We start from the raw sequence: 20,782 nt of genomic DNA, 5'->3' as shown, positions 1-20,782 counted from the left end.
GGTTTCAGTCTTGGGCAAAAGATTCCGACAATGCAGGGGTTGGACTAGAATCATAGAATCCTAGAGTTGGAAAAACCACAAGGGCCATCGAGTCCAACCCCCTGCCAAGCAGGAAACACCATCAGAGCACTCCTGACATATGGTTGTCAAGCCTCTGCTTCAAGACCTCCAAAGAAGGAGACTCCACCACACTCCTTGGCAGCAAATTCCACTGTCGAACAGCTCTTACTGTCAGGAAGTTCTTCCTAATGTTTAGGTGGAATCTTCTTTCTTGTAGTTTGGAACCACTGCTCCGTGTCCGCTTCTCTGGAGCAGCAGAAAACAACCTTTCTCCCTCCTCTATGTGACATCCTTTTATATATTTGAACATGGCTATCATATCACCCCTTAACCTCCTCTTCTCCAGGCTAAACATGCCCAGCTCCCTTAGCCGTTCCTCATAAGGCATCGTTTCCAGGCCTTGGACCATTTTGGTTGCCCTCCTCTGGACACCTTCCAGTTTGTCTTGAACTGTGGTGCCCAGAACTGGACACAGTACTCCAGGTGAGGTCTGACCAGAGCAGAATACAGTGGCTCTATTACTTCCCTTGATCTAGATGCTATACTCCTATTGATGCAGCCCAGAATTGCATTGGCTTTTTTAGCTGCCGCGTCACACTGTTGGCTCATGTCAAGTTTGTGGTCAACCAAGACTCCTAGATCCTTTTCACATGTACTGCTCTCAAGCCAGGTGTCACCCATCTTGTATTTGTGCCTCTCATTTTTTTTGCCCAAGTGCAATACTTTACATTTATCCCTGTTAAAATTCATCTTGTTTGTTTTGGCCCAGTTCTCTAATCTGTCAAGGTCGTTTTGAAGTGTGATCCTGTCCTCTGGGGTGTTAGCCACCCCTCCCAGTTTGGTGTCATCTGCAAATTTGATCAGGATGCCCTTGAGTCCATCATCCAAGTCGTTGATAAAGATGTTGAATAAGACCGGGCCCAAGACAGAACCCTGTGGCACCCCACTAGTCACTCTTCTCCAGGATGAAGAGGAACCATTGATGAGCACCCTTTGGGTTCGGTCAGACAGCCAGTTACAAATCCACTGAGTGGTAGCATAGTCAAGACCGCATTTTACCAGCTTCTTTACAAGAATATCATGGGGCACCTTGTCAAATGCCTTGCTGAAATCAAGGTAGGCTGGAGACTTGAATACATCTAAACTAGCCAAGTATTCTTGTACTATCTCCTTAGTTATTCTGGGCTGTGTTTCCTCTGCTGAATCATTTGCTCCAAATTCTTCAGGTCGGGCATTGTTTTCTTTATCGGAGAAGACTGAGGCAAAGAAAGCATTGAGGAGTTCAGCCCTTTCTGTGTCCCCTGTTTGCATTTCACCATCTTCTCCTCTGAGTGACCCCACGGTTTCTTTGTTCTTCCTTTTGCTACGAACATACCCATAAAAGCCTTTTTTGTTGCTTTTAACCTCTCTAGCAAGCCTGAGTTCATTCTGTGCTTTAGCTTTTCTGACTTTGTGTCTATTTGTTTGAATTCCTCTTTGGTGGTTTCCCCCCTTTTCCATTTTTTGTACACATCCTTTTTTAATCTTAACTCAGTTAAAAGTTCTTTAGATAGCCACCCTGGCTTCTTTAGGGACCTTCCATGTTTCCGTCTCATTGGTATTGCCTGAAGTTGTGCTTTTACATCTCCCTCTTAACAAACTCCCAGCCATCATGAACTCCCTTTCCTTTTAGTATTACTGTCCATGGGATCTCACCCAGCACTTCCCTAAATTTTATGAAGTCGGCTTTCTTAAAGTCAAGAAATTGAGTCCTAGTATGCTTGGCTGCTCCTTTCCGCTGTATAGTAAACTTCAGAAGCCTAATGATCCTTCCACTTCTACCCCACTAACCAGGTCATCAACATTGGTTAGGACCAGATCTAAAATGGCTGTTCCTCTTGTTGCTTCTCCCACTTTCTGGACAATGAAGTTGTCTGCAAGGCCAGTGAGGAATCTGTTTGACCTTATGCTCTTGGCTGAGTTTGACATCCAACAAATATCCAGGTAATTGAAGTCCCTCATTACTACTATCTCCCTTCCTTTTGCATGCTTGGCCATCTGTTCCAGGAAGGCATCATCTATGTCCTCGTTTGGCTTGGGGATCTATAGTAAACTCCCACAATGAGGTCCCTGTTATTCTTCTCTCCCTTAATTTTGACCCAAATGCTCTCACTTTGGCTTTGAGGTTCTAGATGGCCCTGCTGGTTCCCTTCCATCTCTGTGAAGGGTTCTGCTCTTCTGTTGTATCTGAAGGGCTGTTCACAGGGAAGATGGAGAGATGCTTCTGCTGTGATTCCTGCACTGGAGGGGGTTGGTCTAGAGGACCCTCGAGGGTCCCTCCCAACCATCGAGTTATGTGGTCCTATGGTTAAAATACTCATGGGATGGGATGTGCCCTGCCAAACCACCCTGTAGCCCAAGCCGCATTCACCAGGCGAGACCCGGCGAGCCGAAGGAGCGCTCCGCAGTGGCAATGGAACTGCCCAGGAGACAGTTTGGGGGGAGAGAGAGTCAGAGGGGTTGGAGGGAGGGAGAAGTGGCTCTGATCTGAGTGGATCCTCCGCTCTGAGGAGAATATCTATGGAGCCAGAGGAAGGAGCCTCACAGCTGAGATGGGGAGACCATGTTGAGGGTCTGAAGGGAGAATTCAGATGGGAGTGAAGCTGGAGGGAGAAGCTGTGGGAAGACTCCCCTCTTCTTCTTCTGGGGTCTCCTTCCAGTCAGCAGGAGAGAGATCTTCTAGGAAAAGGAGATTCCCAAGTCGGTGGCAAGGGCTGAGAGGATCCCCTGGGTCTGGCATACAAAGGAAAATACCTCAGGAGTGGGATTGCTAAGAGAGAGGGGAACCGAGGAAAAGTGGCCCCTCGCTGTGAAGGAAGCTGGGCTGTGTCAAAAGCACCTCACAGAAATCGAGTTGGACTCGATGGCCCTTGTGGTCTCTTCCAACTCTATGATTCTATGACCCCTCATAACTAAGGGAGGGGATGAGAGAGAAGCCGCAGAAAGAGAGTCCAGCCTTTCACCACCTATTGTGGAAACCTGAACATCTCCCTGAAGTGCAACAACTGAATTGGAGGGAAGCTGTGCCTGCAGAACTGTGTTTAACCCCGAGACATTTAGCTGAAGTAATAAGTTAACTTTTACCTGAAAGAACACATCTCCTGTCTTCACTTTGTTTCACCATTCACTCCCTGGATCGCAGTTTCCCTCACACAAGACTCCTGGATTTAATTTGGGACAATTAGCAGGGAGACTCTGCTGCGCAGGGGACACCGGACTGACTAGCAGGACATGCGAAAAGGATCTCAGGGTCTTGGTGGATCCCAAGCTCCACCTGAGCCCAACATGTGATGCAGCAGCAAAGAAGGCAAATGTTCTTCTCGGCTGCATCCACAGAAGTGGATCGTGTCCAGGACAATCCGGAGAACCTCCGCACTCACACCCAGCCCAGCCCAAATCTCAGCAAGGCTCTCGATTCACACAGATATTCAACAGTTGGGCCGGGGCAAGAGAAGAGGCAGGCTTGCAAGGCTCCCCAGGGACACAACCCCGCTGCCCACCCCCAGGCCCATAGCAGACCTGTCAGGCCACCGAGGGACCTCCAGCAACCATTAACAGAGAGGCAGGAAGGGAAGACTGTGAAATTCAATTCCTGCCGGGGGTTGGACTAGATGACTCTCTGGGTCCCTTCTAACTTGACAACCCCATTCCTCTGTCCTGCTCAAGGAAGCTTGAAATCCCCCTCCCACTGTGCTGCCTTCACCTGAAAAGCGCCTGCCCCCACCTGGGGAAGGGGGGAGGGGGGACCTCAAAAAGAGCCAGCCTATTGCTCAAAGCTTTGCATCATCTTCACACACACACACACACCAGATTAGTATTATGGATGATCCGTCCAGCTCCGCCTCCCTTTCAGGCATGTCAGAGTCAGACCCAACTCTGTGGGGGAGGGGCAGGGGGGCTTCCTTGCCCCTCCGAGGCCCTGATCTCTGCTCTCCTGGGGGATGCCAGCCTGCACCTGGACCCCAGCCCTCCCTGTGCCACCCCCACCCCAAAGCTTCAAGGCCCTGATCCTGGGCTGGCAGAAAAACCTGCATTTGCAACAGTCCTGGGGGGGGGGAGGCAGGCAAGATCGGGGGGGGGGGAGGAGATAGAAGCCAGGAAGGTTCCCCACATAAAGGGGACATTCAGTCTGGACCACAGGGCCAGAACTAGCCAAGCACTGGCTGAGTGGGAGGCGGTTGCCTAGCAACGCCCATCACTGGTGCTTAGGAAGCAAAAAGGGAGAGAGCCCTTAACTGCCTCTTTACCCCCACCTGCCAGGAGGGAGGGATCAGTCTCCACTCGGGGGGGGGCGGAGCTCAGCGGGGGGGGGGCTCTCCCCTCCCTCCCTCCCTCCCTCCTTCCCTCTCTCTGCACCTCAAAACCCAGAAATAGGAAAACCCAGAATTATGGCATCCCATTAAGGCTTTGTATAATTCTAGGTTTTCCCATTGTTTGCTTAAACTTTTTGATTTTTATTATTTAGTTTATTTCTGTAAGATCACATTTCTTGTCGATTACTTCTCCTTTCAGGGATTTTCTCGGTATTCCATTTGTTCTGTGTAATTACGTGGGCAGAGATGACTCTTATGAAGAGTGCATTCGTGAGCTGAGGCACACAGAATCGTGGGTCAGAAGGGACTCCCAGAGGTCATTCATGCAATGCTGGAATCGCCACTCCAGAATCCCTGATGGCCGTCCAGGCTCAGCTCTGAAGCCCAAAGCAATTCCCAGAATTGTAGAGCTGGAAGGGACTCCCAAGGCTCATCTAGACTGCAATGTGGGAATCTCACCCCCCACGCCAGCTCCCAGGCTGCACCAGAGGCCATGTGCATTGTAGGCCGGGGGACTCAGCCTGGCAGCAGTAACTGTGGGGTGGGCAGCCTTCTCACTGCCTCAGGTGGGGTGTGGGGTGTGTGTGGCTAAGGCTCGGCCCCCTCCCTCTCCACCTCCTCCTCGGCCCCCCACTCCCGCATCTGCCACTCCAGGCGCTCCAGGCGCAGAGCCACCTTAAAGGCGCTGGATTCGAGTCCCGCCAGGATTCTGGCCAGCTTGGTCTGCAGGGCGTCCAGGCCCTCTTCCAGGGCGGCCGTCCGGCGCTCCTCCTCCTGCAGCTGGGCGATCTCGGCCGCCTCGGCGTTGACGTCCAGTTTGTCCATCTTGAGCAGGATCTCCCTGCCCTTGGCCTCCAGCATGGCCTTGGCGCTGGGGAACTCGGCCAGCACCTCCGTCAGGTCCTCCTTCGACAGGCAGAAGAGGTCCGAGAAGCCGATGCTCTTGATGTTGGCCGTGCGGCGGTTCCCGGACTTGTTCCCTGGGGGGGGAGAAGGGGGGCACTGAGAACATAAGCAGAACATGCAGGATCAGGCCCCTGGGGTGGGAGGAAGAGGCCAAGAGGCAGAGAGGAGTCCGGCTAGTGAAGAAGCCAGGGGGGTCTCCCCCTCCTGCTGAGACAAGCTCCCCTCCCCCCTCAGTCTCCAGAAGAGGCATGGAAATGGCGGAGGAGATGTTGGGGACACACAGATACCGTCTGGAATTCCTTGGGAGAAACCTTGGAGAGGAGGGGGCTGAGGCAGCGGCGGGGGGGGGCCTTCCGTCACGGGGGCAAGACCCACCGGAGACAAGATGTTTATGTGTTGCTAGACTGGTGACTGGGAGCGGCCGCCGAGACCATATAACACTGGTCTTGAAAGACCTACACTGGCTCCCAGTACATTTCCGAGCACAATTCAAAGTGTATTAAGAGGATGCTGGTAAGGCTGAACCTTTCTGTAAAAAAAAAGGATTTCATTCTTCCCAAAAGGAAACCTTCCTCTGCGGGTGAATATGAAGAGGAGGCCAGTGAGATTGAACCTTTCTGTAAAATAAAGTATTACTGAGACCACATAACACCGGTCCTGAAAGACCTACAGTGGCTCCCAGTACATTTCCGAGCACAATTTAAAGTGTTGGTGCTGACCTTGAAAGCCCTAAACGGCCTCGGTCCAGTATACCTGAAGGAGCGTCTCCACCCCCATCGTTCTGCCCAGACGCTGAGGTCCAGCTCCGAGGGCCTTCTGGCAGTACCCTCCCTGTGAGAAGCAAAGCTACAGGGAACCAGGCAGAGGGCCTTCTCAGTAGTGACGCCCGTCCTGTGGAACACCCTCCCATCAGATGTCAAGGCAAGAAGCAACTATCTGACTTTTAGAAGTGTAGCAGGAACCCCCCCCCAATCATTCTGTTTGTATAAACTTCACACTCACACACTACATACGCCACATTTCTGTTATAAATTCATAGAAAGTCAACCATACATTGGATTTGCACTGTTCCATTTTATTTTTACTCCATATGACAAGAACTAACAAAGGGGGGTGACAGTCCTGGTCAGCCATAATCCCTTCACTGTCTCAGCACATACACTGGAGCCCTGCCCATGCCAACCCTGATGATCCCAGACAGAAGACAATCAAGATCACAAAGAACCTGCATATGGGAGTGGATTCAAACAAAGGACACTGATCAGATCTTCCCTCAGGGGGCAGGAAACTGCAAAATCCCCTTTGTCTCCTAGAAATTCCTGGAAGGGGAGGGGGGAAAGGAGGAACCAGCCAGGTGACAAGACACTCAAGTTACCACCAACTCCTCCCTCAGCCCCTCCTTTCTGTAATGTATGCATGATGTTTCTGGGGGTGGGCTTGATCTAGACCAGTGTTTCCCAAACGTTTTTGGGCAACGGCACACCTGTTTACTGAAAAAAAATCTCGCGGCACACCACCATTAAAGCCCCGCCCCGTGACGTCAGCGCGCAGCGTCACGCCGGGAGGGACGCACAAAAGTGAAAGTTTTTTCCCTCCCCCTTACTGGGGAACCTCCAAGCTTTGGGGGTGGGAGGAGGCAGCAGAGCGAGGGACTGAGGGACGGCGGCAACTGAGGCGGCGGCGGCTGAGGCAGAGCTGGGAAGGGGGTTTCCAGGGGACACGGCAGCTCCTCGAAAGGCTTCTCTCAGCTGCGCTCAATCCGCCTCGGAGAGGATTTCCCCTCCGGTCCCATGCGTTCGTTTGGGGCATCGCTCCGGCTGCTCCCTCTCCCGCCGCGCAGGAGCGATGCCTCTCTCTGGCTCTCCCTCCGCGCAGGCTGAGGGAGGGAGGGAGGGGCGCGTGTGACCCGTCTCTGCTGGGAGACCAAACCCAGCGAGGCAGAGTCGCGCGGAGGCGCCCAGGCAGCGCTGCCGGCTGCGAGGAGGAGCGCCAGGCAGCAGCAGGAGGCGCGGCCTCTCCTCGCCGCCGCCGCCCCGCCTCTCGCCGCCCGACTCGCCCGCCTCCCTCCAGGCATCTCGCGGCACACGAGGCAACGTCTCACGGCACACTCGTGTGCCGCGGAACACCGGTTGGGAAACACTGATCTAGACTAGAGGAGGGGAATTTCAAAAGTTTTTATAAGACCTTGCACACTATTCTTCTGGGTCTTTTCCTCTCTCCTGCACGTGAGGGGAATACCCTGTTGCAACAGTTCAATAAAGACCAAGCCTACAGGCTGCTGTTTTGCTCCAAGTTATCCTGGTTGGTCCAAGTTATCCTGGTTATCTACTTTCTTGGGCTCAATGATCACTGCAGATGGTGACAGCAGCCACGAAATTAAAAGACGCCTGCTTCTTGGGAGAAGGGCAATGACAGGCCTAGACAGCATCTTGAGAAGTAGAGACATCACCTTGCCAACAAAGGTTCGTATAGTTAAAGCTATGGTTTTCCCAGTAGTGATGTATGGAAGTGAGAGCTGGACCATAAAGAAGGCTGATCGCCGAAGAATTGATGCTTTTGAATTATGGTGCTGGAGGAGACTCTTGAGAGTCCCATGGACTGCAAGAAGATCAAACCTCTCCATACTGAAGGAAATCAACCCTGAGTGCTCACTGGAAGGACAGATTGTGAAGCTGAGGCTCCAGTACTTTGGCCACCTCATGAGAAGAGAAGACTCCCTGGAGAAGACCCTGATGTTGGGAAAGATGGAGGGCACAAGGAGAAGGGGGCGACAGAGGACGAGATGGTTGGATAGTGTTTTCGAGGCTACCAGCATGAGTTTGACCAAACTGCGGGAGGCAGTAGAGGACAGAGGTGCCTGTCGTTCTCTGGTCCATGGGGTCACGAAGAGTCGGACACGACTAAACGACTAAACAACAACAACATCCTGGTTGGTGTCTTTGTTTTGTCCAAGGGAGCCCTCGGATTTTTCCTGCAACAGAAGACATCTGAAGGCAGCTCTGTTTAGGGAAGTTTTTAATGTTTGATGTTTTATCATATGGGCCAGGGGATAAATAATAAAATTATTATTATTATTACTATTGTGGGGTCTCAGGAAAAGCCACAGAGGCCTGTTCTTGTCCTGTTTTTTGGTTAGCCTAACTGATTTTGCTTCTGTAAACAACTGCCTCCTTTAGAATTTAGGAGGGTGAGCCACACTCATGCGAAGACCAGATAACGTTGCTAGGCGATTTCAGGAAAACCTCCCTCTGCCAGGCAACTCTCCCTGTCAAGGTCTCCAGGCAGGGTGTCCTGTTTCCATCAGTGCAAGGAACCTCGAAGGGGGAGGGGAGGGAGGGGAGGGAGGCCTATAAACAGCGTGAACAAAGGCTATTTGGCGCGGCTTCACCATCACGCTGGTGAGTGTGGCTTGCCCCCTCTGTTTTACTCAGCTGAATAAATGAGTGATTTGTGGGAATCCCCTCTGTCTGTGGCAGCACCCCCAAACTCGGCCCTCCAGATGTTTTGGGACTACAACTCCCATCATCCCTGACCACTGGTCCTGTTAGCTAGGGATAATGGGAGTTGTAGTCCCAAAACATCTGGAGGGCCGAGTTTGGGGGTGCCTGGTCTGTGGCATTTATTGGCTTTTCAATGACCAAGGCAGATGAGTGGGGTATAAATAACCACTGTGCTTCCTGGGCCTGACACTCCTGTGTCGGTCCTGTTTTTGCTGACAAGGAGTTAACTCCAACTTGCACAGTGTGATTTACTGCTGGCTGGCTCCTGGCACAAAAGAGGTGGTGAGAGCTGCTGATTTGGGTGGCTTGCAAAGAGGATTAGGCCAATGCACAGAGGAGGAAGAGGAAGAGGAAGAGGAAGAGGAGAGGGCTATCAAAGGCTACTAGCCAGAATGACCCTCTTCTGCCGTCCCAGTGGGAGGCAGCTGTGCAGGAAACCTCGGGAAAGGGGTCCTGCTCTGGTTCCTTGAGTCCTGCTTGCTGATTTTCGGCCACTGCAAGAAGAGGATGCTGGCCCAGGTGGGTCCCCTGCCTCACTCAGGAGGCTCTTCTTGGGTTCTTGCAAAGGTGGCGTGTGGTTGAGAGGAGCCCCCTGTCAGTTTGCATTTCTTAGTACGGGAAGTATGGATTGGATGTGTAGAGACCTTTCCTGTCCTGATGACTGTATTTTTCGCCCTATAGGACGCACCAGCCCATAGGACGCACCTAGATTGGGGGGGGGGAAATAAAGGGGGGGAAATTATTCCCCCCCCGGCGCGGGCTTCCCCTGACCCCAGCCCCCAGAACGGGTCCCGTTCTGCGCGCAGCTTCGGCATCGCTCTGGGAGCTTATGGGGCTGGGGGGATAGCTTCCTGAAGCCTGCATTCGCCCCATAGGACGCACACACATTCCCCCTTCATTTTTGGAGGGGGGAAAGTGCGTCCTATAGGGCGAAAAATACGGTAGTTCAGGAGGGTTCTGGGAACTTTCTTTCTATGTAAAGAAAGAGGCAGAAGGAAGGTTCCTGATGTTTGGGTTATTCCTTCTGGGAAGCTGAGTACAGCTGGGTTAAAGTGCTCCTGTTATCCTTTTTGTCAAGATCGTGCTGACTATAATAGTCAGGGCAGGAGGAGCCTTTGTTCTGGCTGTGGTGTTCTGTTCTGTATGCTTAGCCTTAAGGTTTAGTCTTATTATAAGCAGTGCTTTTTTAACAATTTAGTTACAGGTAGGTAGCCATGTTGGTCTGCCATAGTCGAAACAAAATAAAAAAAATCCTCCTACCAGTAACAAACTTAGTTGGACCCTAAGGTGCTACTGGAAGGATTTTTTTTTATTTTTCCCCCTAAACATTTTGTGAATCTAAGTTTGGCCTCACTGAGGGGCAGTATTTCAATATGAGTAGGGAAAGGTGAGTACCCCTAAACATTTTTTTCATAGAAAAAAAGCACTGATTATAAGTTATTGTTAAGTTTAAGTTAAGTCTGCTGCAACTGGATTCCTGATGGACAGGGCCAATCCTGAACGTTTCGGATTTGTTTACGGGTGGCGCTGTGGGTTAAACCACTGAGCCTCTTGGGCTTGCCGATCAGAAGGTCAGCAGTTCAAATCCCCATGACAGGGTGAGCTCACCTTGCTCGGTCCCTGCTCCTGCCCACCTAGCAGTTCGAAAGCAAGTACGATAAATAGTACTGCTCCGGCGGGAAGGTAAACGGCGTTTCTGTGCGCTGCTCTAGTTCACCAGAAGTGGCTTAGTCATGCTGGCCACATGACCCAGAAGCTGAACGCCGGCTCCCTCGGCCAATAAAGCGAGATGAGCACCGCAACCCCAGAGTCGTCTATGACTGGACCTAATGGTCAGGGGTCCCTTTACCTTTACCCTTTAGGTAGCCGTGCTGGTCTGCCATAGTCGAAACAAAATAAAAAAACTCCTTCCAGTAGCACCTTAGAGACCAACTTATTGGTATGAGCTTTCATATGTATGCACACTTCTTCAAATGCGGATTTCGAATTTCTGACCATTGTGGTCATTTGCCTTAAGTGGCAGTAAAGCTCTACTGGATGAAATTGCCTCTTGTCTATTTTGGGGGGGACTCTGCAATGTGCTTCAGTTTTTCCTCCACACACGACACCCCCGCCTCCTCCCTCTCCCCCCCCCCCAGCTCACCTTTGATGTTGATGATGCTGATCTCCCCAAAGTAGAGCCCCTCTCCCAGCACGGCGTACTGGGTGACCCCGTCGTCGGCCACCACGGCCAGCTTCCCCTCCCGGATGAAGTACATCTCCCGGCCCACGTCGCCCTTCTTGCAGACGTACTCCCCGGGGCTGTAGACCTGGGGCTTGAGCTTGAGGACAAGCTCCTCCAGGAGGCTCTGCTCGCAGCTCTGGAAGATCTGCACCTTGCGGAGGGTGGGCAGGTGGACGCTGACGGCCACTTCGGCCCGCAGGCGCTCGGGGAGGTGCTGCAAGATCTGCAGCTCGTTGGTCATCTTCTTCTCCATCTGCAGGTGCTGGTACCACTCCACCACGCGGTTCTGGAGGCGCCGGTTGGGGCAGTGGGTGCGCAGGTAGCCCTTGACCAGGTCCGAGTTGGGGACGAAGGCGTCGTCCGCCTGGTTCATGTTGGAGATGACCGAGGTCATGCTCCCCATGATGGTGGCGAAGCCCATGACGGCCAGCAGGAAGTCAGCCGCCATGAAGAGGAACTCCTCCTCGCGGTGGGGCATGGGCGTGTCGCCCACCGTGGTGAGGATGAGCGTGGAGAAGTAGAAGCTGTAGAGGTACTGGCGGAGCAGGCGCTCGAAGCCGGGGATGCTGACGTTGGGGTAGACCCACTCGTCCGCCCCGTAGCCCACGTAGCCCGAGAGGGCGAAGTAGACGCAGGCGTTCCAGTGGATGGTGACGAAGACGTAGAGCATCAGCTTGGAGATGCGGAAGGAGTTGGGGTGCGCCGTGCGCGTCTCGATGCGGTCAAAGGCCTCGAAGAGGCGGGGGCTGCGCAGGAAGCGGTTGGCCCGCACGGCGGGGGTGGCCAGGCCCAGGCGCAGGTATAGGAGGTCGGTGGGCAGCACCGAGAGGAGGTCCAGCAGGAAGGTGGAGGAGCAGGTGTAGTGGCGCGAGATCTTGGAGCGGTCCTGAATGAGGATGCCTTGCTCCAGGAAGCCTGGGGTACGGAGGGGGGAAGGAGATGGGTCAGAGGAGACCCTCGGCCCTGGGCAGAGGACCTTAAGGTTCATGAATAACCATAGTTTAGAGGTCCCGGGCCCTAAGTCAGACTATCCTCCCTCAGGGCCAGGGCCTTCTCAGTGGTGGCTCCGACCTGGTGGAAATCTCTGTCCCAGGAGACCAGGGCCCTGCAGGATTTCATTTCCTTCCTCAGGGCCTGTAAGACAGAGCTATTCCGCCTGGCTTTCCATTTGTTTGGTTTTTTTTTGTTTGTTTTCCCGCCTGGCTTTCCATTTGAACTTCACCTGATCTTTTATTCCCCTTCCTCCCCTTTTTGTGAAGATTACCCGCTCTGGGATCCCACAGCTAATTCTCCCCTGGTCTCCTCGCTGGCCCAAATAGGACTAACTTAGCCAGCTAGCCCTGGGGATCATCTCATGTTTATTGGATGGATTTCCCCCCTAAATTAATATTTGATTCTTGATTTTATTGTTATTTACGCTTTATACTGTATTTTATGCTGGTGTTTTTGTAGCATCAATTAAGTGTTTTAAATTTGTTGTTAGCCACCCTGAGCCTGGTTTCCTGAACTGGGAAGGGCGGGGTAAAAATAAAAAATTATTATTATTATTATCTCCACTCCTCTCCAACAAACGGAACAACCTAAGAGGGGCCTACTGGATTGAGCCACAGGGTCCCATCCAGTCCCCTCACCCTTCAAAGGTGGGGAATGTAGGGGTCAGAGAGACCCTCTTGATAGGAAAGCTGCCAGAATTGCTTCTCTCTCTGTCAGCACCAGGGCCTGGTCAGCTGGAAGAGGCCAACTATTTCAGCAGATCCAGTGCCGGATTTATGTATAAGCTAAACAAGTTATAGCTTAGGGCCCCACGCTCTTGGGCCCCCCAGAAAAAATTAAGGGAAAAAAACCTGGATGTACATTTCCAAAATATAAGATAAAAAACAAATAAAACCTACATACAGCAACAGTGTTTTGTGTTGTGCTGCTATGATGTAAGTCATGGCCCCCGCCTGCTAGCCTGCCCCCTAAAATATCCCTGGTTTGCTCCTTTCTATATCTAGGGTGCCGACATTCTGCATGGACTGGTTGCATGGCCTGAGATACCTATCAGGTCCATCAATTACCATCTAGCATATATTCAACACAAAAACAGCGACTATTTGTTGTTGACAAAGGACAGCTGGACATATAAAGGGCCTCATTACCTTCAGTAGCTGAGGGCCACATCAAACCTAAATCCAGCCCTGAAAAGATCTTATGTTTCCTAGTGTTTTTGTTCCCACATTATATATTTCTCTGTTTATAATTTCCAATTATTATCATGGAAGAAGGGCGGGAAGTCAGCTTTTAAATATGTACAGTCGTACCTTGGAAGTCAGACAGATTCCAATCCAGATGTCCGTTAGACTTCCAAAACATTCAGAAACCAAAGCACGGATTCTGATTGGCTGCAGGAAGCTCCAATCAGAAGCCCCCGTCAGAGGTTTGCTCTCTTCCCTTCTGGATGTTTCCAGTGACTGGGATCCAGAAGCATTGCTACCCCTGACTGTGGAGGCAGAACAAAGATATCCTGGCCAGGAGCCCTTGATATCTTTCTCCTTCTCCAGGAATTGGTCCAATCTTTTCTAAAGCCATCTAGGCTGGTGGACATCCCTGCGTACTGTGGGAGGGAGTTCCACGGTCTAACGATGAAGGGGCCACCTTGGAATACTGGGAGAGCCAGGCTAAAAGTCATTTTTATAGAGCCAGGCTGAAGCCATTTTATAAGCTGAAAGCCATCTTAGAGAGCAAACTAAAAGCTAAAAGACTAGTTTTCTCTTTCTCCTGTTTGCAGAAGCAATGCAAAAGCGATTGTGGTTAGGGGATTTTGCAAATGCAACAAGTTGCAAGATTGTGGTTAGGGCAGTTTGCATCAAAGAGGTGATTTCTGAGAAACGAGCCCCTGACGCTGCCCCAGATTCCGATAAACACAGGATGTGTGCCAACCACAAGACTGCAGATGCGAGAGTTATTTAGAAGCTGTTAAACCACAGACTCGACAGGTGGTCAGAAGGGTGTTTACTGGAATCCATGAGGTGTCAAATCGTTTCTCTTTCAATAATAAGCCAGCAGCACCATCTAGTGGATAAAGCAGCTTGGAACCGAAAGGCCACCAGCAATTTTTTCATTGGTAGAGCTTTTAATGAATATGCATCAAAGACCATAGGAAATTGTCAATCATTGGCTAAAGGGATTGCTAAGGGGCTGAACTGTTGCTTTGCCTGAGGATATAAAAATTGTCTGTGCCTGGTGTTCGGGGGCATTCTCTCATTTCTTCCTGAATGCACCCATTTGCTTTTTGTACAAAAACCAAATTGAATATAAAAAACTTTTCTTTAAAAATATTGCTGCCTGTCTTTTCATTTCTGGTCTGCATTTTGAAGTCCCTTACAACGACGCGTTACAGAACGAAAGACTTTCTTCTCTCTGTCCTGAATCTCTCAGCGTTGAGCTTCATTGGATGAAGGGGGAGAAGCATTCGCCAGGTGGGGTGCAGGGGGGGGGAGTAAGGGGAGGGGGAAGAGTGAGGCCCCGAGGCTGAAAGGCCACTGACCTGTGTAGAAGTGGACCCCGATGTCCAGCAGGTACAGCAGGTCGCAGAGGTAGTCCAGGGCCAGCCAGAGGAAGAGGTATTTGCGCTGCAGCTCAGGGAAGCAGGACCTGCGCAGGAGGGAAGGAGAGAGAGACAGGTGGCAGCATCCGAACCCACAACCCGCCCACTGCAGCAGCAGCAGCTGCCCCAAAAGCCAGGCAGGCCCCTCCAAGCTCTCTCCTTGTTCCTTGCTCCACCCCCCCCCCACGCAGACCCCCACTCAGCTCTCCCCTTCCCCCCAGGAATATCCCCAAAATGTTAATGGGGGGCAGTTTGCTCTGAAACTCCCTCCCTTCCTAAAAGGACCCCCTCCCCAGAACTGCATTCTTGTTTTGCCAGGACCTGAACCCCTGGATTCAAAAGACAAGGAAGGAAATTGCAAAGAAACTTTAGGAGGAACTTCCGGGCATCAAGAGCCCTTTGACAGCGGCACAGAAGACCTTCGAAGATGGTGAGCTCTCCTTCAACGGAGGTTTGATGGTCACCTGTCAAGAATTCTTTAGCTGGGATTCCTGAATCAGGGGGCTTGGAGTACAGAAGGGGTAGTGGTTGGAAAAGGGAAGTTCAGGGAAGTTTTTAATGTCTGGCACTTTATTATTTTTGATATTTTTCTGAGTGGCTGGGGAAACCAAGGCAGATGGACGGGGTATAAAATTATTATTTTTATTATCCGATGACCCTCAGGGGTCCCTTCCAGCCCTACGTTTCTCTGTTTCCATGACTTCACCCAAATTTCTTTTCGCTGAATATTTGCCCCCCACCCTGGCTGGACTGTTGGAGTCTGCTTCCCAGGCATCTTGTTTGAAGGAGGGAAGGAAGGAAGGAAGGAAGGAAGGAAGGAAGGAAGGAGGGAAGAAGGAAGGAAGGAAGGAAGGAAGGAGGGAGGGAGGGAGGGAGGGAGGGAGGGAGGGAGGGAGGGAGGGAGGAGGGAGGAAGGAAGAGGGAGGGAAGGAAGGAAGGAATCCAAAAGGGGTTTCTGTCGCTTTCCTTCCCTCCTCCCTCCTTGGGCAACAGTTGTGTTTCTGCTGATGCTCCCACCAGGAGAACCTTGGCCCCGGTGCTGGGCCCCCTCCGTGGCTTCCCTGAGCCCCCAGCCCCCTCCCCACAGGTGGATCCAGCCCAGCCCCCCTCCGCCCACCTGCAGATGAGGATGATCCAGTTGTACATGATGGGGAACACCATGGTTACCAGCCACCAGTAATAATAGTCCCCCGATGGGTCCAGGATCCGTTTCTTCTCCTGGCTGAGAGCAGAGCAGAGGAGTGAGGAGGACATTGGGAAAGGCCTTCTGGGAAATGATATATAATGAACTAAAGAAAATGTTTAAAAATACATTTGTTAAAAAACACAGAAGCCTTTCTCTTAGGTATAATAGGTGAGTGGCTACCAGGAGGAGATAAAAGACTTTTTATTTACGCAGTGATGGAAGCGAGAATGCTACTAGCCCAGAGATGGAAGGAAGGAGAAGTACCAACAAAAGAAGAATGGCCGACGAATCTGATGGAGTATGCGGAGATGGTGAGACTGACGGGGAAGATCCGAAACCCGGAAGATCAAGGACCGTATTTTCGCTCCATAAGACGCACTTTTTTCTTCCTAAAAAGTAAGGGGAAATGTCTGTGCGTCTTATGGAGCGAATGCGTGGTCCCTGGAGCTGAGTTGCCCAGGGGAGAAAAGCAGATCATGCTCTTTTTGTTTTGAAAGAGGGAAGTGGGTGTTGAAACAAAGCCGCTGATCGGCAAGCGATTGGGAGCAAGATAAGGGACGCTAGAGATAAAGGAGGCTGCCTGGGAGGGGGGAGGTAAAGACAGCAAACTTGCAAAGGGGGGAAACAGGAAGGCTAAAGCAATAAGGAGAGAAATTAGAAGAAAAGGAGGAGCAAAAAACTGCTCCAGCTAAGGAAAAGACATTAAGGCAAACAAGAGGGAAGGGAGTGTTGAAAGGAAACAGCTGATTGGTGGGATCAGAAGAGAGATAATGGACACTAGCGGAGGCTGTCTGGGAGGGGGGAGGTAAAAGCCCATGGATCCTCAGGATTTTTGCAGTGGGTCACCCCAAATTCACCATCAGATCACATAGCATGTCCATGGCTGTAGCCTGCACCAAAAAAATCACGCACCCGCTGTTGCCTGGGGCTGCAATGGTGCAAAAACGTGGTTACAAAGCATGGATCCACAGGGATTCTCAGGATTTTTGCATTGGGTCACCCCAAATTCACCATCAGATCACATGTCTGTGGCCACAGCATGAACTACAAAAGTGATACATCCACTGTTTCGTTCAGAATATTTTTTTTCCTTGTTTTCCTCCTCTAAAAACTAGGTGTGTCTTATGGGGCAAAAAATACAGTATTTTCTAAAGACCAGAGCAAATTTGTAACTTATTTAAAAGACCACTATAAACAGTTAAAATCACTGGCAGGGATGTAATGGCATTTGCAATGTGGAATTATCTCTGGCAATTAGGGATACACAACAGGTGGATAATGGTAAAAGATGAGGCAAACTAAACTTAAACATAGAACCTACGGAGGGAGAGAAGGAGACCTGAAGGTTCCAAAGAACCTTGTACTTTAATGTTTGAAAAGCTGCAAGATTGAAGGAAGCCTCTCCCTCTTCGCCATCCCCTAGGAACCTCCTAAGAAGAGCCTGCCGGATCAGGCCATGGGGCGCCCCTCAACTCCGGCATCCTCTTCTCACAGGGGCCAGCCAGAGAAGGATCCGAGTTCCAGAGCCCTCTCTGCTCCTGCATATTCCAGCAACTGGGATTCAGAAGCCTCTGGGGGTGGAGGGCAGAGAACAGCCGCTGGGGCCTGGAGCCCTTGGAAGGAGCCCTCTCCAGCTTTGCAGGATTTGTCCAGTCCTTCCAAATCAGGGGCTATCCCTGTGGCAGGGAGTTCCCTAGGTTTGGGCCTGCAACACAGCTGTGTCTGGGATGTGTGTGTGATGGGAGAAGGCACTAGGTGGGCAAGGCCTGGTTTGAGGCGTGTGCCCAAGACTGGAGGGGGGGCACAGGGAGAGGGGCTGCAGATCACGCAGAGAGCAGTTGGGGCCTCTGCCCAGTGGCGGTTCAGGGCATCCCCATTGAAGACGGATGTGGACAAGCTGGAACAGGGGCAGAGGAGGGAGACCAAGATGATCCAGGGTCTGGAAACCAAGCCTTCTTTTTGAGGAACGGTTGAGGGAGTTGGGTTTGTTTCGCCTGGAAAAAGAGGAGAGGAGATGTGGGAGCCATCTTCAAATCTCCCCAGCGCTGCCACCTGGGAGAGTGAACAAGTTTGTTTTCTGCGGGTCCAGATAGCAGGACCAATGATTCCTCAGAAGGTGGTGGAACTTCCCCAGAGGTTTTTAAGATGGGTGGCCATCTAGAGTGAATATGGGTGGCCAGTAGACCTGAAGGAGCGTCTCCACCCCCATCGTTCTGCCTGGACACTGAGGTCCAGCTCCGAGGGCCTTCTGGCGGTTCCCTCACTGCAAGAAGCAAAGCTATAGGGAAGCAGGCAGAGGACCTTCTCGGTGGTGACACCCGCACTGTGGAACGTCCTCCCATCTGATGTCAAGGAGATAAACAACTACCTGGCATTTACAAGACATCTGAAGGCAGCCCTGTTCAGGGAGGTTTTTAATGCTTGACATTTTAATGTATTTTTCATCTTTGTCTGGAGCCGCCCAGAGTGGCTGGGGAAACCCAGCCAGATGGGCGGAGTACAAATAATAAATTATTATTATTATAGAGCATGACCTGATTAACTCAAAAGCGAAAACTCTTTCTAAAATGTACTGACTCCTCCTTGATTGGGAAGTCGAGGAGGAGGAGGAGAAATCTGTTATGATAAAATGGGCACAGGACTTTGGATATAATATCTTAATGTAAGATTGGGAAAACCTCTGGGAAATCAATATGAAATTCACTGCTTGTTACACACCGAGAGAATTTTTTTTTGAAAATGCAGTGTTGTTGGTACTTGACTCCATTAAAATTACCCAAAATGTATCAAACAAGCGTTGGAGATGTGAAGAAGCACATGTGGTGGATATGCAAAATAAATTTAAGGAGTTCTGAGATGAAATCTATATGGAACTTTTAAAAAATGTTTAAAAGATCTCGTTTATATATATAAAAAACCCCCACAGGCTTTCCTTCTTGGAATATTAGGCTCTGACATACCAAAGAATGTAAGGGAATTATTTTTACATGCTAGAGTGGCCGCAAGAATTTTAACAGCCTCAAACTGGAAAGGCCAAAAAAAATCGGAGCAAAGACAAAAATGAATGGAAAACTCTTGGGGTCCCTGCCAGTTTTTTAGTCTTATTCTTCCCCGACTCCTCTCCCCACGCCACCCCTTTGCCCAACCTGTGCCCTGCAGAGTGCCTGCCATATCTGCTGCCATGGGGCCTGCCCCCCCAATACTTGCCTTTACTCACGCCCCCCCCGCCCTGGGCCGGTCCCCACTCACTGCGGTTTGGGGGCTGCTCCAGGGGTGCTCTCCTCCGTCTTGATGAGCTTCGCCTCCCCCTCCCTGTCCTTGCCTCGGAAGACCCTGGTCAGCCTATTCATCTTGGCACGGGCTGGCAGCTGCAGGCTCCTGGTCCAAGCGAGGCCACAGCCCCCTCTCTGCCCCACAGCAGAGCCTCTCTCTCCTTCTCCGGCTGGCGTTCTGCATCCAGGCGCACGGGTGCCTAGCAACGCAGCAGGGCTCCCCCCTCCCGTCTGCCCCCCTGGGGCTCAGCCACACACCTGAGCCGGCAGGTGCAACCCTAAAGGGCCCAATCAGGGAGGGAGCGGCGCTGATGAGGACCCTGGGGAGAGCAGGGGGGCAGGGCGGCTGCCAGGCCAGGGCGAGGCAAGCAGGCAGGGAGATGGGGGCCCAGACCAAGCTGTGCAGGCCTTGCCCCCCCCAGCTCTACCTCTCCTTTAAATCAGAACCAGTGAAGGCGGTGAAGGTCCTGTGTGAGTGCCTGGAGGCGGTTGGAGGATGGATGGCGGCTAACGGATTGAGGTTGAAACCTGACAAGACAGAAGTACCGTATTTTTTGCTCTATAAGACTTACTTTTTCCCTCCTAAAAAGTAAGGGGAAATGTGTGTGCGTCTTATGGAGTGAATGCAGGCTGCGCAGCTATCCCAGAAGCCAGAGCAGCAAGAGGGATCACTGCTTTCACTGCGCAGCGATCCCTCTTGTTGTTCTGACTTCTGAAATTCAGAATATATTTTTTCTTGTTTTCCTCCTCCAAAAACTAGGTGCGTCTTAAGGTCTGGTGCGTCTTATAGAGCAAAAAATACGGTACTCTTTTGGGGGATAGAGGGCAAGCAGGTGTGGGGGACTCCCTGGTCCTGAATGGGGTAATTGTGCTCCCGAAGGACCAGGTGCGCAGCCTGGGAGTCAGTTTGGACTCACAGCTGTCCATGGAGGCACAGGTCAATTCTGTGTCCAGGGCTGCTGTCTACCAGCTCCATCTGGTACGCAGGCTGAGACCCTATCTGCCCACGGACTGTCTCTCCAGAGTGCTGCATGCTCTGGTTATCTCCTGCTTGGACTACTGCAATGCACTCTACCTGGGACTACCTTTGAAGGTGACCCGGAAACTACAACTAATCCAGAATGTGGCAGCTAGACTGGTGACTGGGAGCGGCCTCCAGGACCATATAACACCAGCCCTGAAAGACCTACATTGGCTCCTAGTACATTTCCGAGCACAATTCAAAGTGTTGGTGTTGACCTTTAAAGCCCTAAATGGCCTTGGTCCAGTAGACCTGAAGGAGCGTCTCCACCCCATAGTTCAGCCTGGACACCAGGGTCCAGATCCGAGGGCCTTCTAGCAGTTCCCTCCCTGCGAGAAGTGAGGTTACAGGGAACCAGGCAGAGGGTCTTCTCGGTGGTGGTGCCCACCCTGTGACATCCCACCAGATGTCAAGGTAATAAAAAACTATCTGACATTTAGAAGACACCTGAGGGCAGCCCTGTTTAGGGAAGTTTTTAATAGTTAATGCTGTATTGTTTTTAACACTCAATTGGGAGCTGTCCAGGGTGGCTGGGGAAACTCAGCCAGATGGGCGGGTATAAATAATAAATTATTGTATTATTATTATAGGGCAGCCCAGGGGGTCCCACAGACACATCCCCTCCAACATTTCTCTGGTGAAAATAGGGACGTTCTCCTCCACATCAGGAAC

The 20,782-nt window shown here is 51.5% G+C and overlaps 1 protein-coding gene across 1 annotated transcript; it reads right to left on the bottom strand.

Annotated features, from left to right (window-relative positions):
• Positions 1-5,000: 5,000 nt before the first annotated feature.
• Positions 5,001-19,211, bottom strand: CNGA4 (cyclic nucleotide gated channel subunit alpha 4; the record flags this gene model as incomplete). Its single annotated transcript, XM_081909154.1, has 5 exons — positions 19,067-19,211; positions 15,749-15,853; positions 14,572-14,678; positions 10,962-11,957; positions 5,001-5,392 (listed from the first exon to the last, which is right to left on the bottom strand). Exons 1-5 carry the CDS (start codon positions 19,165-19,167, stop codon positions 5,001-5,003), a joined length of 1,701 nt encoding a protein of 566 aa, XP_081765280.1. The 5' UTR covers positions 19,168-19,211.
• Between the last annotated feature and the right edge of the window lie 1,571 nt (positions 19,212-20,782).

This window comes from Podarcis melisellensis, assembly GCF_964234715.1.
Source record: "Podarcis melisellensis genome assembly, chromosome: 4".
NCBI lineage: Eukaryota > Metazoa > Chordata > Lepidosauria > Squamata > Lacertidae > Podarcis > Podarcis melisellensis.
The sequence above is the reverse complement of the archived record's forward strand: the minus strand, read 5'-3'. Positions and strand labels throughout refer to the sequence as shown.